At 39.3% G+C, this 17,537-nt stretch overlaps 1 protein-coding gene across 1 annotated transcript in view; it reads right to left on the bottom strand.

Moving 5' to 3' along the window:
• The window catches only part of PTEN (phosphatase and tensin homolog), a 49,003-nt gene that overhangs the window by 14,690 nt on the left and 16,776 nt on the right, over nucleotides 1-17,537 (bottom strand). The window contains exons 3-6 of the mRNA XM_074924251.1: nucleotides 14,769-14,813; nucleotides 9,633-9,676; nucleotides 6,031-6,269; nucleotides 552-693 (exon numbers count right to left, since the gene is read on the bottom strand). Of these exons, the coding sequence (XP_074780352.1) occupies nucleotides 552-693; nucleotides 6,031-6,269; nucleotides 9,633-9,676; nucleotides 14,769-14,813 (470 nt within the window). The remainder of the gene's footprint in view (nucleotides 1-551; nucleotides 694-6,030; nucleotides 6,270-9,632; nucleotides 9,677-14,768; nucleotides 14,814-17,537) is intronic.

Raw genomic sequence — 17,537 nt, forward strand, 5'->3', positions numbered from 1 at the left:
CTAACACAGTGCATCAGCAAGCCAGATTGCTTACAGATGTATTAATATTTTATAAGCCTCCATACAAAGAAAAGTTTATGCTAGCGTTAATTAGATATTTATCCAGTTGAAACTTTTTTTTTTTAAACATCATGGGAAGAATGATGTTGCAGCATTTGAAGTCCACACACCATTAAGCAAATGTTTTTCAGCAATTCATGTTTCCCCAAAATTGCTATATTAAAATAAGGCTTTTTATACAAGTAAAGAGGAAATATCCAAATACATAGATATATTTGGCATCACTTATCTTCAAACCATTAAATATTTCTCAGTTTAAAACTGTAGTGAAACAACCATAGGAGACCTTCATGGATCTCAACTTAGTACAGCTGGGAGGATGCTAGCAGATTGACCACACTACTCAGCAGATCTTGGAACATGAAGTGTTTAAGAATGATCTTCTCCTCCATCAAGATGTGAAGCTCTTCATGTCACGTAACATAACACTAGCCATCACATAATCAAACCTTAAGTTCAAAGGCCAATGCCCTGGGGTGCTGGGTACTTACTGCAAGTTCCGCTGCTGAACATGGGAATTGTTTCAAACATCATCTTATGAAACAGCAGTGCCACTGGTCTGTAATCCAGGTGGTTCTTTAACAGGTAGCTATAGTAATACACATAGCGTCTCTGACTGGGAATTGTCACTCCCTAAACAGAGGGAAAAACATCAAAAACCATCAAGACCATTTATTAGCATCACTAAGAGTCCTGCCCATTACCTCAGAATCAAAGACAAATAAACCATGAATTAAAATGTAGCTGAAGCACCTGGAATAAACCAGTGTGATTTATGCTGAGTATACCTCAGCAGCAGCTACGCTGGCAACGAGCACACAGAGCAAAGCACCTAAGCTGGCTGTACCTAGAAAGCAGGGGAGTGCTGCAGTGCTTTCTATACTGCACAGAAACCCAGCCATGCAGGTTTTCAGTAGAGTATCTCGTGATGACCCTCAGCGATTTTTTCACTGTGGACTATCCTGGGCACCTTAAGGACTAGCAAAGACATAGCCCTTCTCTGAACCATTCCGAGACAGCCTTTATATGCATTCCCCTTTTCCCCAGACACGTGTCCACATCTCTTGTACTCATCCAGCAGTGTGTGTTTGTGTGCATTATCTAACACCAGGCAATGAATTACCAGTCAGTCCACAGCACAGAACAAGCAGGACGCTGGTTTTACAGTTACTTCAGTGTGTGTTTCCAAACATCCATATCAAGCAATGAGGCAAAGAATGCAGATTTTTGCATATCTTTAAAACAAACACCTCAGACACCCTGAGGGTCAGGTAAAAGATGGTTTCATGCTGCTACTTTTTTTACAGGGTGGAGAGTGTCATATGTTAAAAGCCAGAGGCACATTGAACATACTCTAATTTTTAAGGACCAATACAGGAATTACACTTCAACAGCAGTTTAATTCAAAAGATTCTAATTTTGTTTGCTAATATCACTGTACTCAAGACTAATGCTACCTTCTATTACACAATGTCTTTCTGAAATGTTTTCATAAAAATCAAAAGCAGAAAGTTTCATTAATACAGACCCAATATGGTAAATGAAGGACTTCTCAGTTGAATTACAGCTCTGAAGTAAACACTTGCTTTGAGAACATATAACCAAAGAACTTTTTTATTACTGGTTTTTAATCAACTTAAACTTTAAGGGAATAGTTTTAAAGGTCTTATAGATAATATTTTCAAGCAAAAGTGATAAAGATGAAAAATAATTTAATTTCCTAGAAAATGCATTATGTGATTTATAACAACCCATACTATACACTTCCAACAGCATCAGTAAGTAAACTTTCATATTAAAATTAAATATGAAATTGCAATAAACTGGAGATAAACAAAAGGGTTTCATATACAAGTCTACGAGCATTTTGGTCACAAAACCTAGAACACAGTATTTCTATAAACTGTTAGTTCTAATACCTGTTTCACCTTACAACAGCTATAAACTGAGTGTCCAGAGTACTTTTAATTTAGTAATCATCTGTTTTGCACACATGAAAGTATTAGCTTTCTGCTAATAAAAAATTGTTGGTGTCTCCTTACCACTTAAGCTGTTTCAAAATTACAGAAAAGACTTTCCCCTACACGCTTGTACAATGACCTTCTTAAGTAGCCTTCTACACTGACCATGTTTTTGATTCAGATGTCATCTCAGTAGTTATCAGACCCATTTCTTAAGAGAGCTTTAAAGTTTCCTTCCTGGGATCTGAGCTTCATGACTGAGAAAATTCCAGTCTCAGAACAAACCATCAGTAATTTGCCAACGCTGCCAATCAGAAGAAAACCATACAGGTAAGGGAAATGCATCCTTCTCTGCTCATAGCTTCTTCATGCCGTAAAGGATGTGCCCTGCAGAGAAAACCCAGCACACCTTATCAGGACAACCAGGGCTGGGACCAAAACAAAGGGAACACAGCCACCTTCGCAGCTGTATAAAGTGATAGTCGATCTCAAAGCAAAACCAGTTCTCAGCCAGGAGGGCAGTTTTATCCCTCCAGGCAGATATTTTTTACTCCCCGGAGACACAGCCTTTACCCTGAGATCCAAAGAACCAGCCACACTGAAGCGGAACAGAAAGTTCTCCATTTTCCAAAGGTCTGGTTTCAAAGCAAAACACTTTCATAACAAGCTAATATTCTGAGAGATGAAATCAACCCCTGCTTACATTTACTCAAGAATAATAAAGAACAGGGAAGTAGTTTTTCTCCTTACATTTCCCATCTATCACCATCATCATTTTTTAAATGGACATTAGATAAGCTTCTTCAAGTCCCTATGCCAGAGCTTCACAGGGCACTGCCAAGCTGTACAGACATCACAAGAACTGTCAGGTGATGCTCCTAGTCCTCTTCTCAATGTAGCATAGGCACTCTTATGAAGAACAAACGGTTTTGGAAGTAATATTCCCACATTCACTTTAATAGCATGCCTGACCATGAGGGTAAAGCTGCAGCCTCAGACTAGACTTATGGCATCAGGTTTAGCAGAGGCTGTCACCTGAGTACATCAAACAAACAAGTCATCACAACTGACCAGCTCTGACACACCAGACATTGGATATCTACCCTGTTCAGAGTCATTCTGAGACTTCCTCGCACAAAATAATTGGTTTCCATTTCCTGTCCAGTTACACCACTATTAGGAGCTGTTCCTAAAAATAAAACAGTAGGATGGTCAAAGAACATTCCTGAATGGATCATTCCCAGCTCAAGCACTTGAATAGCTGTTTCCAGATGATACCTATCCAGTGAGTAGACTATGCTTCCTTCCGAGTCTAATCCTCACCATAAAACCCTTCAAGGCAGAAGCAGGAATAAAGACTTTCTCCAGCTGTCATCAGAGTAGTATTTCAGTGTCCATCTTAAGGAAAAAACAGGTGATAAGCTACCCATTTCAAATAGTGGAAGCAGCAGCTTTTTAGAATACTTTTTTGGGGTTTACTTTTCCTCTAGCTCTGAAAACAGGCTGGACAATTACAGTTCTTTATCCAATTTCAAAAAACCCTTGGTTCAAAGAGAAAATAGGAATCAGTCCTGTTCGACTACAGTGGTAGTGACTGACAAACACAACCACTTAGTCAATACTTTCTACATCTTTCTCTCCTTCTGAAAAAGTTCCCCCCACTATAATGAGCTACAGAAGTCAAAGAGGCCGCTTAGAGAGAAAAAAAACCAACAGCTTTTGGTCAGTGACAGAGTTTTAGACTGAGTTCTGCAGTGTCTTATTTCCCCACTACCTTTCCCAAGACAGTAGTACATTAACAGGCTATCTAGCAACTGTCAGCCTCATCTACAACTCTCACTTAATGTTAAAGGCCTCTGCGAAGCTTCTTCTCCCATCAGGCACTTGGGCAAAGCTTGCTACAGAAGTACTCGAGGTTGTTCTCTTGACCAATTAGTCATACTTCCTCTTGCAATCAGACTCACACTTCCTGCTGGCATGGACTAAACCCTCTTGAGAACGGCTTTGCCATGCACATTAATGGCAACAGCAATTCCGGCTATAGTATTCCAAGCAGCTATATACAAATTGCATACCTTGTGCTTGCTTTAAATGGATAAAATTTGGTACCTAATTAAAGCAAGTTTTCCTTCATCATACTTATGTTGGTCCAACAACAACAACAAAAGTATTTTCTTGTCCCTAGGTGCAGAACAGTTCTTTTGATGCCTCACTCAATTTGAGTTCAGAAAGACAGCTATATAAAGGTGTGGTGAAGCGTCAAACCAGAAAGCAGCACTTGACACATAACACTGAAATACGGGCCACAAGGAAAGAAAAAGCTCCCAGAACCTGCACTGGAGTACCTGTTTATAAACACTACTTCAAGGATTATGTGAATCACATGCTGCCCACTGTCCACATAAAGATAACCATGCTCAAGTGGAGCTGGGGGCGGGGGGGGAATCAACTCTTTCAGTAGAGACATCAAAACCAAAACAAAGTTGCTGGTTATAGGCAATATTTACACTGAAGCTAAACAAGGCTCTCACTATTCCTGTTTACTAAGTTCTCCATTACTTCAAACATGCCAGCGGTACCAGGGTGGTACTGATGAACACCTAACTGACCTCACCCTCAACACACCAATATACTTCCCTCTTTTTGCAAAAGGGAAACTGAGGTACAACGTGCTTCACCATGTATTTGTGAAATTTTGTTGTTTCCATATTTTATCTGGCTCTTTAGATAATCTTTATCAGCAGGAGTAATCTACACTGCTTATTAATCACACAGCTTATTCCTATTCACTATCATGCACTCTTACCAAAAGCCAAAGCTTTGATGGGAAACCTCGACACTGTCTCCGCTCTAGTATTGCACCACAACTATCTTCTCAGTAGTGCATGGAATAACAGTTCCATCTTGTAAAGAGAGCAACCTAAGAAGTTATTTGTTTCTTCCAATGAATTAACAGCCAAATTCTAAAATTCCTTATGTGACACTTCTGCTCTCAAGAGCCTTCAAACATGAAGCTCTGCTTACTAGAGGTCTACACACTGTGAAATTGATGCTTCATGAAAATGTTACAGGAACACAGGGAGCTTTGTACTTCTGCAGGATGAAACTGGCCAGCTGGGATGATCTCCCTGGGTTGCTCTACCAACATACACAAGGAAATGATGGAAGATGAGCAGGGAGGCTTGCTGAAGTGACCCTGGAAGTCACACCTTATTATATTTGGAGAAGTTTTCAAATAAGGAGGTTAAACTTCTGTTAACGAGGCATAACCATGCCAAAAAGGTCAAACAAAGTCACTGCTAAATATGTCTGTACCACTGACAAGGGTCTTAACAGAAAGCTCCTGTAGCCATGAACATCATTTCTCTGAAATGAGATCCACCCATTTCTGCTCAGGAGAAATACAAGAAACTTGTATGGAGGGAAATGGCAGCACCTCATGAAGTAGGTTCTGAGGCAGCCAATGCCTGGGCTTAACTACCCTTTTGTTGAAAAGGAGCATCCAGCAACAGACTCTTCCAGTATACTTTTCCAGTAAGGATATTCAACTGTAACATGCAGTGTAGTGACTATGCATCTCCAAACACCAACACAGAAATTAAGAGAACCTGAGGAGATGAACTCATCCATTCAGTCAAAACAAGCTAGAATGATCCTCTTATTTGGGCTGAAAATGCTGAACAAGAAAGTTTACTCATCAACTGCCTGTTTGGTGCAACACACAGCAGAATGCTATTTAAAAGGCTATTTAAAATAAACTGTCCAGATCTTCTTGAACAGAGATGGAAAAACTAGACTGTTTCAGTAGTGTGACTAATTGCTACTGCTGTTTAGGAAAGCTTTTTTCCATTTAGAACCACTGCACTGATCCAATAATGTGAAAGCTAAATCAAACCAGATATCACAACTGATGGAAAGTATTTCTTAAAGGGCTTGACTGTTCAAAATCACCACAAGCAGAAAAAGCATAAAATATACAGGTAGAACAGAAGAACAGAAAATCGCTCACCTTCTTATCTCTGGTCCTTACTTCCCCATAGAAATCTAGGGCTTCTTGAGCCTTTAAAAACTTGCCTCGATGTAACAAATATGCACATATCATTACACCAGTTCGTCCCTTTCCAGCTTTACAGTGGATTGCTGCAACATGATTGTCATCTTCACTTAGCCATTGGTCAAGATCTTCACAAAAAGGTTTGATGAGCTCTAGCTGTGGTGGGTTATGGTCTTCAAAAGGGTACTGTGCAACTGCAATGGGAAGCAGTAATTTATCAAAATCTCAAAAGGAAATTACAGCAAACTCAACTAGACAGATCAACTTTGTGACAAGCATGGAAAAGATTAACTTTCTAAATAAAAAACCCCTATCTTACATAATTTTTTTTTCCTCCAATATTATTTCAGCATATTGTATGCATTACAGACATTTCTCTAGTAATACATTAGCAAGCATCCTGCTGCATGAAGAGACTACTTCACACCACTACTGAAATGAGTGGCACAGACTGTATCTTACATCACAATTTTTCTAGAATTTAAAAGTGCATTGGCACAAAGAATAATCTTGTGAAAAGCGATTACTCCAGCCATAATTAGACTACCTGCTGAGAGAAATAGGGCCAGACCTCAGTCACTGAGCACATAATAGGGATTTTGCTGAAGAGTTCTGCGCACACTTGGGTCTACATTAGGAACAAACTCCCAGAATTTGCTCAAAGGAATTTTGAAACAAAAACCTGCAATCTCCGTTTTAAAAATGGAAAAAGAGAAATCTTACGTAAGGCACTTGCAATGGGTTTTAAAGTCAAGTCACTGAATGAAGTTGTCCTTTTTCTTACATGGATATACATAAAACCCCACTTTTTTCCATATAGAAATGGAAAGAATTTCAAACAAGCATGCATGAAATGAAAGAAGACTCAAGATAAAAGAATAAGCCATAGGCAGAGACATGCACCAAAACCTCTAATACGTCAGATAAGATGACAGACAATGCCATGCTGACTTGCAGAATTACATAGGGCTGTACTAGTTTCATCAGGAGAAGAGTATTTCACAAAGTGCACCCCAATTCTCTTATCAACAGACTTGGGATCTTATAATACAACTCTGGTTCACTTAAAAATTCTCAGCTAGAAACACTATTTCCTTTTCTGGTGTAAAAAGAAATAAATTTTGGTTTTTTGGCAAGTGTTTGTATTCGTTTCATAAGTACTACTTTCTTGTCACACACGCAAAAGCTTCTTTTTATGAATCTCCAAGGACTTAAAAAGCAGAAGTGAGGAATGAAGTTACAGAACTGCTAAATTACTGCAGTGCAAGTCTGAAGACTTTTGGAGGGATCTGCAAGGCCAGTTTATCCACTTGTAGTACAGATCTCCCACTTAATCTCCCAGAAGACCATACAGGGAAGCCCGATAAAGTGAATAATCTTTGCTAGAGAAGCAGCAAAGGTTAACAAACATGAACAAACACTAATGGATTCCTCCACATGGAAGACCTGAAGACTCCCCAAATGATCGTTTCATGTGAACTTTGAGATGTCACTTTTTTGCAGCATTTTTGAATGGAGAAATTTATTTAGAAACCCCTAAGAAAAGAAGCTGTTAGGAGATGCTGTGAATTTGTACGACTTTGGGTCCATCTTAACTACATCCAGTCAAGTTCCCGTGAAAAGGAGAGAAAAAGTAGTCCTGATTGAACAGTCTGAAAAATCCCAAGTAGTAACAAGATTCTGAAGATACTCTCCATGATTTGGGATCAAAGGCAAAAGTTGTGGTATTTTCTTCAAAGATGGAATGAACAGCAGATGAAATGGGTGCCCTGTGATGGTGTCCACACTTTAAGAGTCCAAAAGCAACCTTAGGAAACATTAAGCTGCACAATCTTGAGCAGGTCCTTGAGAGGGTGCAGATCCTCCATGGATTTTGGTTCCTAACACCGCAATATACAGCATGGAGAACAGTTCTGATTACTCTCTCCAAGCTCCTCCTAGAGGTTGCAAGAAAAATCCCATAGCACATAAAGGAGCAAATAAATTTAAAAAAAGCAGCCTGTGGCAAAGCAGAAGGCAATTTCCAGCATGGAAATACTTCAGACATGGCAAAAACCCTAGACGGAAAGTTGGCATCCAAAGAAGATGAAGAGCTTTCAGTGTTTGGTTTTGAATTTGATGCAGAAACATCCAAGCTGAATAATGAACTACCACGGTGTTTCACGCTAAGTGTAACAAATAAGAAGTGTCCTTGGAAATTAATTAACTTCAGAATATTTTATAGTAGAACTATTGTCCCTCTGCTAAGGGAAGTCCTGAGTCACCAATTTGGTTATCTAAGGTAACTCATTCAGGGATGAAAAGAAAAAAAATGCAACGTGCAGCTCCCTACAACCGTGTTGTCTTATACAGAGGAGCTGTGAAAGGTGCCGTCACAAACAACATTTTGGGCTGGGATTGACAGTGAAGGGATCTGAGCACCCCCGTAACAAAAAGTATAAACTAAAGCAAGCATATGTTCTGGACATATTAAGAAGCACATCCTTTTCATTTATGCCTTTTCTCCTCTTACCCAAAGTACTGCTCAAGCAGATCTTAAAATACTTTTTTCTGGCTGGTGTGTATTGAGTGAGGTTTCAGGACACAGTCATCCAACTTCATAAGAGCAAGTCAGAAGTGAAGATGACTTCAACATGACAATTTCAGTCCTTCTATATTCAGACATTAAAGCAGCCAATTACATTTTGGTCATATCCTAAACATTCTCTTTACAACTAGAAGGATGGTTTAAATAATAATAAAAAAAGCAGCTGAGCCCTTGCTATGATGTAGTATTAGCCAGTAAGGCCAAAATGTACTGATCTCCTACAATTAGGTACACACAAGTGCTCCTTATCTACCCAGCAGCCATTCTGAAGCGTTCTATGAAGAGGAACTACAAGCTCTACTACTATGCACAGAGATGTTCCTCTGCATAAAGAATAAAGGTAAATCTGTATTTATTTATTACCTGGGGAGTTAATACTGACAAAACAAGTACATCAGTTTCCACTCACCAAGGGTCTGGATCAAAAGGAGCCCCTAAAAGTTTCCCTGCTGGTTCTGACAGCTCTGCGAAGCGTCTAAGAACCTACTCATCTCATAGGCATCACGTGGGAATTAATTTTTAATATTTTTTTTTTTTGTAAAGCAACTGAAGGTTTGTTTCAGATCTTCAAGAAGTTGTTTAATATGAATAGTGATAGTGGCTTAAGTGTTCCCCATTCTTATTCTAAGTGATGCTTCTGCATAAAACCCAGACTTCTCTAAGCTTCACATCTAAATTTTACAATAAGCTTGCACACTGAATCAAACAGACACTTCTTTATAACCTATTCTGCAAAAATTTCTGCAACAGTAGACTTCTGATTGCCTTTTCAGATCTTCATCTAGTTGTCAGAAACATACTTTTTTGAAAGCAGCAAGAATATAACAAGTTTCTCCACTGACTCAAAGCAATTCAATACCATTCCTTGTGCCCAAATCTCCTACCTTACTAATCATCAGCTCCTCCTTTATACCTTCATTCAGAAACACTGAAGTTTAAAGAGAACACATTCTAGACAGTAAAAACATACCTCTGCAGTTAAATTTGGCGGTGTCATAATGTCTTTCAGCACATCTAAAAAAGAAAAATAGACAAGAGTTCAAGACAAGTCTCTAAGGAACTCCCAACATCTGTCACACCCTGGAACATACAAATGAACATACAGGAAAATCATGTATACCCATCACCTTTACAATTTAGAACTATACCTAGAGGTTAAATATAGAAAAACTGTTTTGTTGCAGACCTATAGAGTTGCTCACTAAAACATCAGTTATTTTACTGAAGAACAATTATTTACCCTAATTGTTGTCCATATGTTTTAGTCAGCGTGATTCTCAATGGAGACATTCATGCAAGTAATGCAATACACTATTAAACACTGTAGTATTAACAGTTCCTGCCACTTTATGCTCCCACAGACAAAGAGTAGATGGCTATGACCTTCATCCAATTGACTCTGAACTGAAAACACAGTCAAGATGCCTCAATGGCAACATGGGTGCTAGGGGTGACGTGGATCACAAGAACACTTTGTGGACCCTTGGCTAGTGCCACCTAAGCAAACATTCCTCCTCCAGTTACAGGACCACAAGATCACCACAGGCAACTGAAAGCACCCCTGAATATTATAATGGAGATCACTTGTATCAAGCAGAAATGCTCTCCAACTTGGCATTTGTTTTTGAAATCAGGTAACTCAAAAAAAAAACCCCAAAAGGCCCATCAACCAGTTTTCCCCTCACAGATCCTGGAGGGTCTAAAGACTCTGGAGTTGCATCAATGTCTATCTCATCACTCCAAGAGACCCACTCTAGCAAGCTAGTAAGCACAGCAAACCACACTGCATTAGTCTTTCAGGATGACTGGCCTAGGGACAAACATCAGTAACCAGATATAAACAATTTAATCAACAGGGCTCTAATACAGCCAAAATAGCATGCTCTAAGGGAGTGAGCTAGATCAGATGTTGAGGGTAAGGGGAAAGAAGGCAAGAAGTGGATGCCCTCCATAATTTTCCACAGAGCTGCTCTCTGCAGGCAAAAATGATACAACCCTACACGATGCAAGTGAACATGCAGATGAGAAGGGAAAATGAGAACAATCCTGCCTTGAAACACCAGGACTCCAGGTTGAATTCAGCACAATGATTGGGAGTCATTTCAGTAGACAAAACATATCTAGATCTTCTGAGTATAGCCTGTACTCTTTATAGGGTTCAAACCCACACCAGTTTCAGGTCTGGTATGAACTTATCTTTCCTTAATAGGTATGACTGCAGCCTTTGGAGCCATATGGAGCTTGCTTGACACTTGCAGACATGCGAACTTTTAGGCTCTGACTTGTATGACTGTTGCACGTAACTGGAGCCTTGCATATGCTGCACTGAGCTTTGTCCACCAGACTCAAAGACCAGGGACAGAGGCATGTCTGCTGGGGTTGCACATGCACACAGTGCTTCCCTTTCTCTGAATTCCAGAGCCTTCTCGACTCTGGTCTCTGCTAGAGAAAAGTCTGGCAGTTTTTACAGCTCTGATCACATTGCTGACACCTTCTCTGGGTCAGAAGTGATACAGAGCAAGTTAAGCTGGCAGATGGGACTCAAAATAACATTATCTGCACTCGAGCCTTTGAGAAGAAAGGTTAGACACAGTATGTACACCCAAGATGGAGTCAGCACGCCTGGAGGAGCCATCAGCCATGCTGGGCAGAGCCTGTGACAAGCTAGCCAAAAATCTAAACTTTGGAAGTTGAGCCTGCTAGGAAGTGAAGCAGTTAACACAAAGCATCTTATCCAAGAAAGTTTCCTTCTTCCTTTGAAAGAAAAACTCAGTTCAGAGGAGTAGTACGAGATGAAAGTCTTCAAAACACAGAAGAAATCCACACATGGGAAAAAAAAAAGCAACCTTTGAATTTTTAAGTTTGAGAGAATATCAAGTAGAATACCATAAGGGATAAAAAAATAGCTTTGTTGATACCAAGAATAGAAATGGAGCACAGAACATAGCCATGTCACTGTTAATACCCTCTTATGGGAGCTGTACACCACAAATGCAGAGATCCAGACACAACCGTACAAAATATACTCCCATTTCATTACGCAAAACACGTGTATCTGCAAAAGAGATTCCACTGACACACACTCTGGGGGATGCTTCCGTTGCTTAACATTTTAAATGCCTTTTTTTTAAGCACTATTAGACCTGTAATGCAGTCAGATCTCCAGATGAAACATGAACTTTTTTTTGTATTTTGGGGGTGGGGAGTGGGTTGTCATGGTTCTTATAATCCTCCTTATGATTAAAGTGAATTTAAAAGCAACCCAGATCTAAAGTGCTGCCAGCCAGGCACCTTTCTGATCGCAACCATGATCCCACTGACTGCAGAACTACAAGCTACTGAAAAGATGGCAGTCTATGCCAAAGCCCAGCCCCACATACATACAGAAAGTATGCACATAAAAAACCACATAGTTAAAGGAAGGAGCTGTAATGAACAATCTGCCTGTAGGACAGTTAAAAGAAATAAACTGGGGAAGATGGAGATTATTACAATAGGAGAGGCAACAATTTGGGAGTATGTGAAGTTAAAAGATGAAAGTGGAGGAACATGTCAAAAAAAGAATACCGAAGAAATAGCGAAGGGTTAAAGGAACACCATGAGAAAACCAATACCATCAAGAAACAAAATGAAACCGATTGCTCAAACATTAACTGGAAAGTAAAAAAGCAAGATGCAAGGATGAGGCATAACTGATACCATTTAAGGATCAGTACACAGAAATCTGTCTACATTTTTTTTAAATAAACCTGGCCAATACACACATTATCAACTTCATATAACAGCTACCTTAAGGAAACTCAAACCCCATGACAGTGTTTGAAATAATTCCGAACATAATCACGTAACTCCTCTGAACTCCCACCTCCTTTTTTTTAAACACAGACAATAAATTGATTATTTACAAAGTACCAGCTTAATCTAAAGGCTGTTCTCCAAAACACCCGAAGGCTGCAATTTCATCCCATCTCAGGACCAAACACAAAAAACAATTTACCTAATGGCATTTACGTACTTAACATGTATACATTTTGTCCACATAGAGGTAACCTTGCCTCTCTAGCCAGAGGTACACAGCTTAAAACCGATGCTTTCCAAGTTGTTCAGTAATCACCTGAATCTTCATTTGCAACTGATTCATGTTTTGGGGAAGAAGAAAATCCATGTGCTTTAAAAGGATGTTTTATTCTACAAAAATTTTCATCTGAGAGCGAATATAGTAATTTTAGGAAGTTTCACTTGTGATCATTTCGAAGTTAGCAACAAGGAAAATCAATGGGGGGGTTCTTGCACCAAAAACTGGAAAGTTAAATATTTTCTATAAAGAACTGGAAGACAAAAACCTTTGTCACACTTGGACAAGTTCTTTCCACAGTTGAACACTCATGTCTCAGCAACGTGTATGTCAAAAGCATGTGTCTCATCACAGCCCTCCTCACTTAAAAACTTTGAAGTTGTTCCTGCATGGGGTTGAGGGATTGGTTTTCACTTTTCTCTAAAATGAGATTGCTAGCATATAGGAAAGTGGAAACTTCTCAAGCACCCCCTCCCTGTGGAGCTACATACAACGATGCACAGAAGTCTTACTAAACTCTTACTTTCTGAACAAGCCTAGAAGTTTACACACAGCAACCTATTGTTTTTACCTGTCACCTCTCCAGCCAATTCAAAACAACAAGATCAGTATCAGGCAGCTCAGCAAACCCTGATCTTGTAAGTGATAGCAGAGCCACACTTCACAGAAGCTGAGAGCTGAACTCGGCCTCAAGAAGCAGGAAGAAATTAAGTTGTATTTGTCCTGTTCTGCTTTGCTCCCCAAACCAAGCAGAAGCTGTCAAAAAACTTCAGGCGGTTCTAATAAAACCACAGTAGTTAGATTTTAGACGATACAGATCTCCAACACTGAAATCCAGAAGACTACAAAGGAAGTTACCTCTTTAAGACCTGCACCTATACACAGAAGGAGCTACCAGCTATTCTAGGAAGCACTGTCCTTTCTGCCCGTAAGTGCCACCAAGACAGCCGTTATTAAAAGGCTAACATTCTGGAGAGCTTCTAAGCTGGAGAAAATAATTTTGCTACTGAAGTGTACAAAAGGTGTCCACTGAGTTTATTTGAAAGCATATTTTATTTACATATCTTTTTCTGTCCCATCCTATCCCAGGCTTTACAGACAACTTCAATAACCAGTATACAATTTCTCAGCTTCTAGTATCACCTCACTTCCAACATCAGGAAGCAGAGTTGTTTGATCCTTCAACTAGAGGCATATTTGAACACTTATTTTAATGACCAACAGATTACCAGGTAATGCATTTCCTGGATTTCCATACTAGAGTATTTTTTCCATTGGTTGCAGATATTTAGAAACATATTAATTAAAAAATTAAAGCCTTTATAGCTCAGAGAATCAATAAATCTTTAACGTATATTTCTGGGAAAAGGTGAGGGGTAGGAAAACCATGACCTACTTTCAACATCAGCTAACATCACCAAATCATTTATACAAATGAAATTAGCCTAAGCTAACATAGAAAGATGATCAAGAAACAACAACAAAAAAAATCCCTTCTGTAACAAGAACAGCTTTCTGCATAACTAAATTTTCAGAGGAAAACATTACACTTAACAAAAGTGAGAAGCCATCACATTACCAATTCCTTCAATAGCTTTTTCAAAGTAATAAACAGGGACATTGAAGAAGACTGAGGAAACAAACAGAACCTGGGTACCAATACAGTTTGATAAAAAAAAGAACACAGGAAAATACTCATTTGGCAATTTCTTCACTGCAGACATTAATACATTAACAGAAAGCCTGCTGTGAATTACTTTTCACTTTTTAATCACATGGTACAAGCTCCAGATGGGCTAGATGCCAAGTCATTTAAAAGCGTTCAAGTAATATGAATACACACCAGCATTTCATTTAACCTCACTCAGCTCCACTAAATGAAGTAACAGTGCTCTCAATCAGGCTTAATTGTTTTAAGAAATGTGCAAAACATCTCTAGCTCTGATTCAGTACAGCAACAAGCCACTTTCACTCATAAGCTATTTTTAGAACTCATTATTTTGGAAAATACATCTATAAGAGCATACTTACAGATTGTATATCTTGTAATGGTTTTTATGCTTTGAATCCAAAAACCTTAAGTAGAAAAAAAAAAAGAGGCATGTATTAATATACATTGCAATAACGGTGACCTTAGTTTGCAGCATTGTTAAAGCACCATTCAGCACGTGCAGTTCTGCATTCCACGTCCCAGCTGGCCCTGCAGTGCTTCAAAGTCAAGGAGGCAGCATGTTGCAAACCTCATTCGCACAAATAATCCATCAGTATGAATAAGACTACTTAGGCAACTGAGAAGACCAAGATTTGACCTGCAACTGAAATATATGTTGCATGGATCAATCTGCACTGATTTCTAAGACACACCTGCATATCAATATATTAAGATTAGAAAGGTTTATTTTTAAAGCAGAAAGCACTGATTACACAAGGTATCTGTAAACACTTCCAATTTAATCATCTATGCAAAATATTTGGCCATGGTGGTATTTTCAATTAAAAAAAATGCAGTTAAAATACTTTCAAACTCCAGTTAGAGCAGCCAGAATCATTTAATACCAGGTTTTTAAAATGGCCATTATTTCCCACTGAAGTCTGAGGACAGTGCCCAGTGATATTCCGGGTTCAGAAAGAAGGAGAAAGACCACTATACTTTTTCACGCTCATTTCATTTTCATGCTCACTTTGTAACAAAAACTTCCCATACAAGCCTTGGAGAGCCAAATTGCAAACATGATTCATCAAAATTGCCATGATTATATATGATGTGTCACCTGGCAATGTTCAAGAAGAAATAACATACAAATGTTTACACTTAACATCATCAACAGTGTGTATCTGCACATCAGCCAGAAGGAATTTAATTAGCCATGACAGAACATGCTGTTCAAATTGGAAAGAAACACTAGCTGCTAAAATCCTGGAAAGCTCAAGCAAAAACAAGCTCTGGTTATCAGTCATAATATTCCAGAAGAACCTAGAAGAACTCTGTGGTTACACTGATGTGTTAAAGTAAGAACAGATGTGAACACTCCTCATGCAGCATTGAGTATGAGATTCCAATTTAATCGGCAAAAATATTTCATGACTCCCACTGGCGCCCCTGTTGGCAGACTTTGAGAGATTAAGGAAGATGGTGGACATGGCGATTTCTTTCAGATGTCCCCACTCGTTTAAAACACCCTGGAGAGCAAGGAGAGCTGACTCCACTTTTGCTAGTAAAATCCATAATGCCAAGTGTGAGCTTTCATGCAAGTATTTTTCTAAGGACAAAATTCCATCCAAAACCTCTCAAAACTGTCAGTCACAGGAGACAGCCAGCAGTCCAGGTTGTACTTCTCATACAGTACTAGCATCAAATTTGTCAGGATGCCAGCTATTCAGAAACAGCCCACTGGCATACCCTGGCTCAATACCAATTGCTCTGGAGCTCAAACACGTTAAATTTCCGCATAAAAAGCTCTTGGAGAAAAATTCCACAATAACAAGATGACAGGAGCAGATGAGGACCTGGTGACTGGCAACATGCAGAATGCTGCATGATCAAATTTTGTGCATTATCCTCACTTAAAAATATGGGGCAAACACCACGCTACCTTGGCATCCAGCTCCCTACAGCCACTTAATTTATCTCTCTGTATCTGCATTTGGTTGATTACACTTTTAGATGACTGCTACTCCTTCTGATCAGAGTGTTTATGGACAATGTAATAATTACACAGTAATTCCCTTTCAGAAGTCTAATGTACACATATCTACATACTTAACCAGTAAAATACATTTTCCTTCATACAGAAGCAACTGAAATCAATGCAGTGAATGGAAGAGGGCCTTCAAAGACTACGGCCTATTATTATTTATTTGGATTATTCCCATGTCATTTATGCCAAGTCCAGCCTTTGCCCCTATACTATGATTTTCAACAGTGGAGACCATCAGGGGCCACATATTTCACATAGCAATTACAATACCCACATCAGCTTCATGAAAAGGTGGCTCTGACTGCTGGTAAAGAGAGATGGCTAGATAGTTTGTGGGACAGCCCTTAACTGTCCCAAAAGGACAGCAAAAGCTTTTTCTTGTGTGCAAGCTGTGTGCAATAATATGATTAGAAAACACAACTTCACACCTCTGTTAACAATTCTAGCAGACACATACACACTCTGTGAGTATTTACAGATTGCTGTGCTGAACCTCACTGATAGGACCAGCTCTGGAAAAGTGACCTCACTACCACGTGACAGAACGAGGTCACTTCTGCAAGCCTGGTCAAACCCAGCCTCTGACATTTTCAGTACTATTCATGGATAGCGAGCTTCGTCATGACGGTTAAATATGCAAAAATCAAACCCCTTTGAACTCATCTGAAGCTAACTGCAGCTGCACAGGGAAGCTGCTGCCTCCAGACAACCAATTCTCAGTTGAGGGTTACAATTCCTCCCAGTGTGGGAACCAAGAAGCTGTCTCAAGTCATTTCTGTACAAACCTGGATGCAAATAATTACCAGTGAAATTCAACACTAATTCTGGCTGCCAATGATTATGAGAAACTTTCTGTGGCACCTCAAACCCGTGAGCACCACCTTCTTGCCTTAACTTCACTGCATAACCATGTCCCTTACTGCATTATCTCCCATTCCCCAAACATCAAGTCTCTTGGAGAGCTACTGAAGACCTCAAATGCCCAAGGCCTCAAAAGCATCATGCATGACTTAAAAGGATCCTAAAACCAACTAACATTTGGCAGCTTCTGACAAGTATTTAATTTTTAATGCAACCTCTCACACTACATTCTCCAGGTAAG

Source organism: Athene noctua, chromosome 21 (genome assembly GCF_965140245.1).
Source record: "Athene noctua chromosome 21, bAthNoc1.hap1.1, whole genome shotgun sequence".
In the NCBI taxonomy this organism is placed as follows: Eukaryota; Metazoa; Chordata; class Aves; order Strigiformes; family Strigidae; genus Athene; species Athene noctua.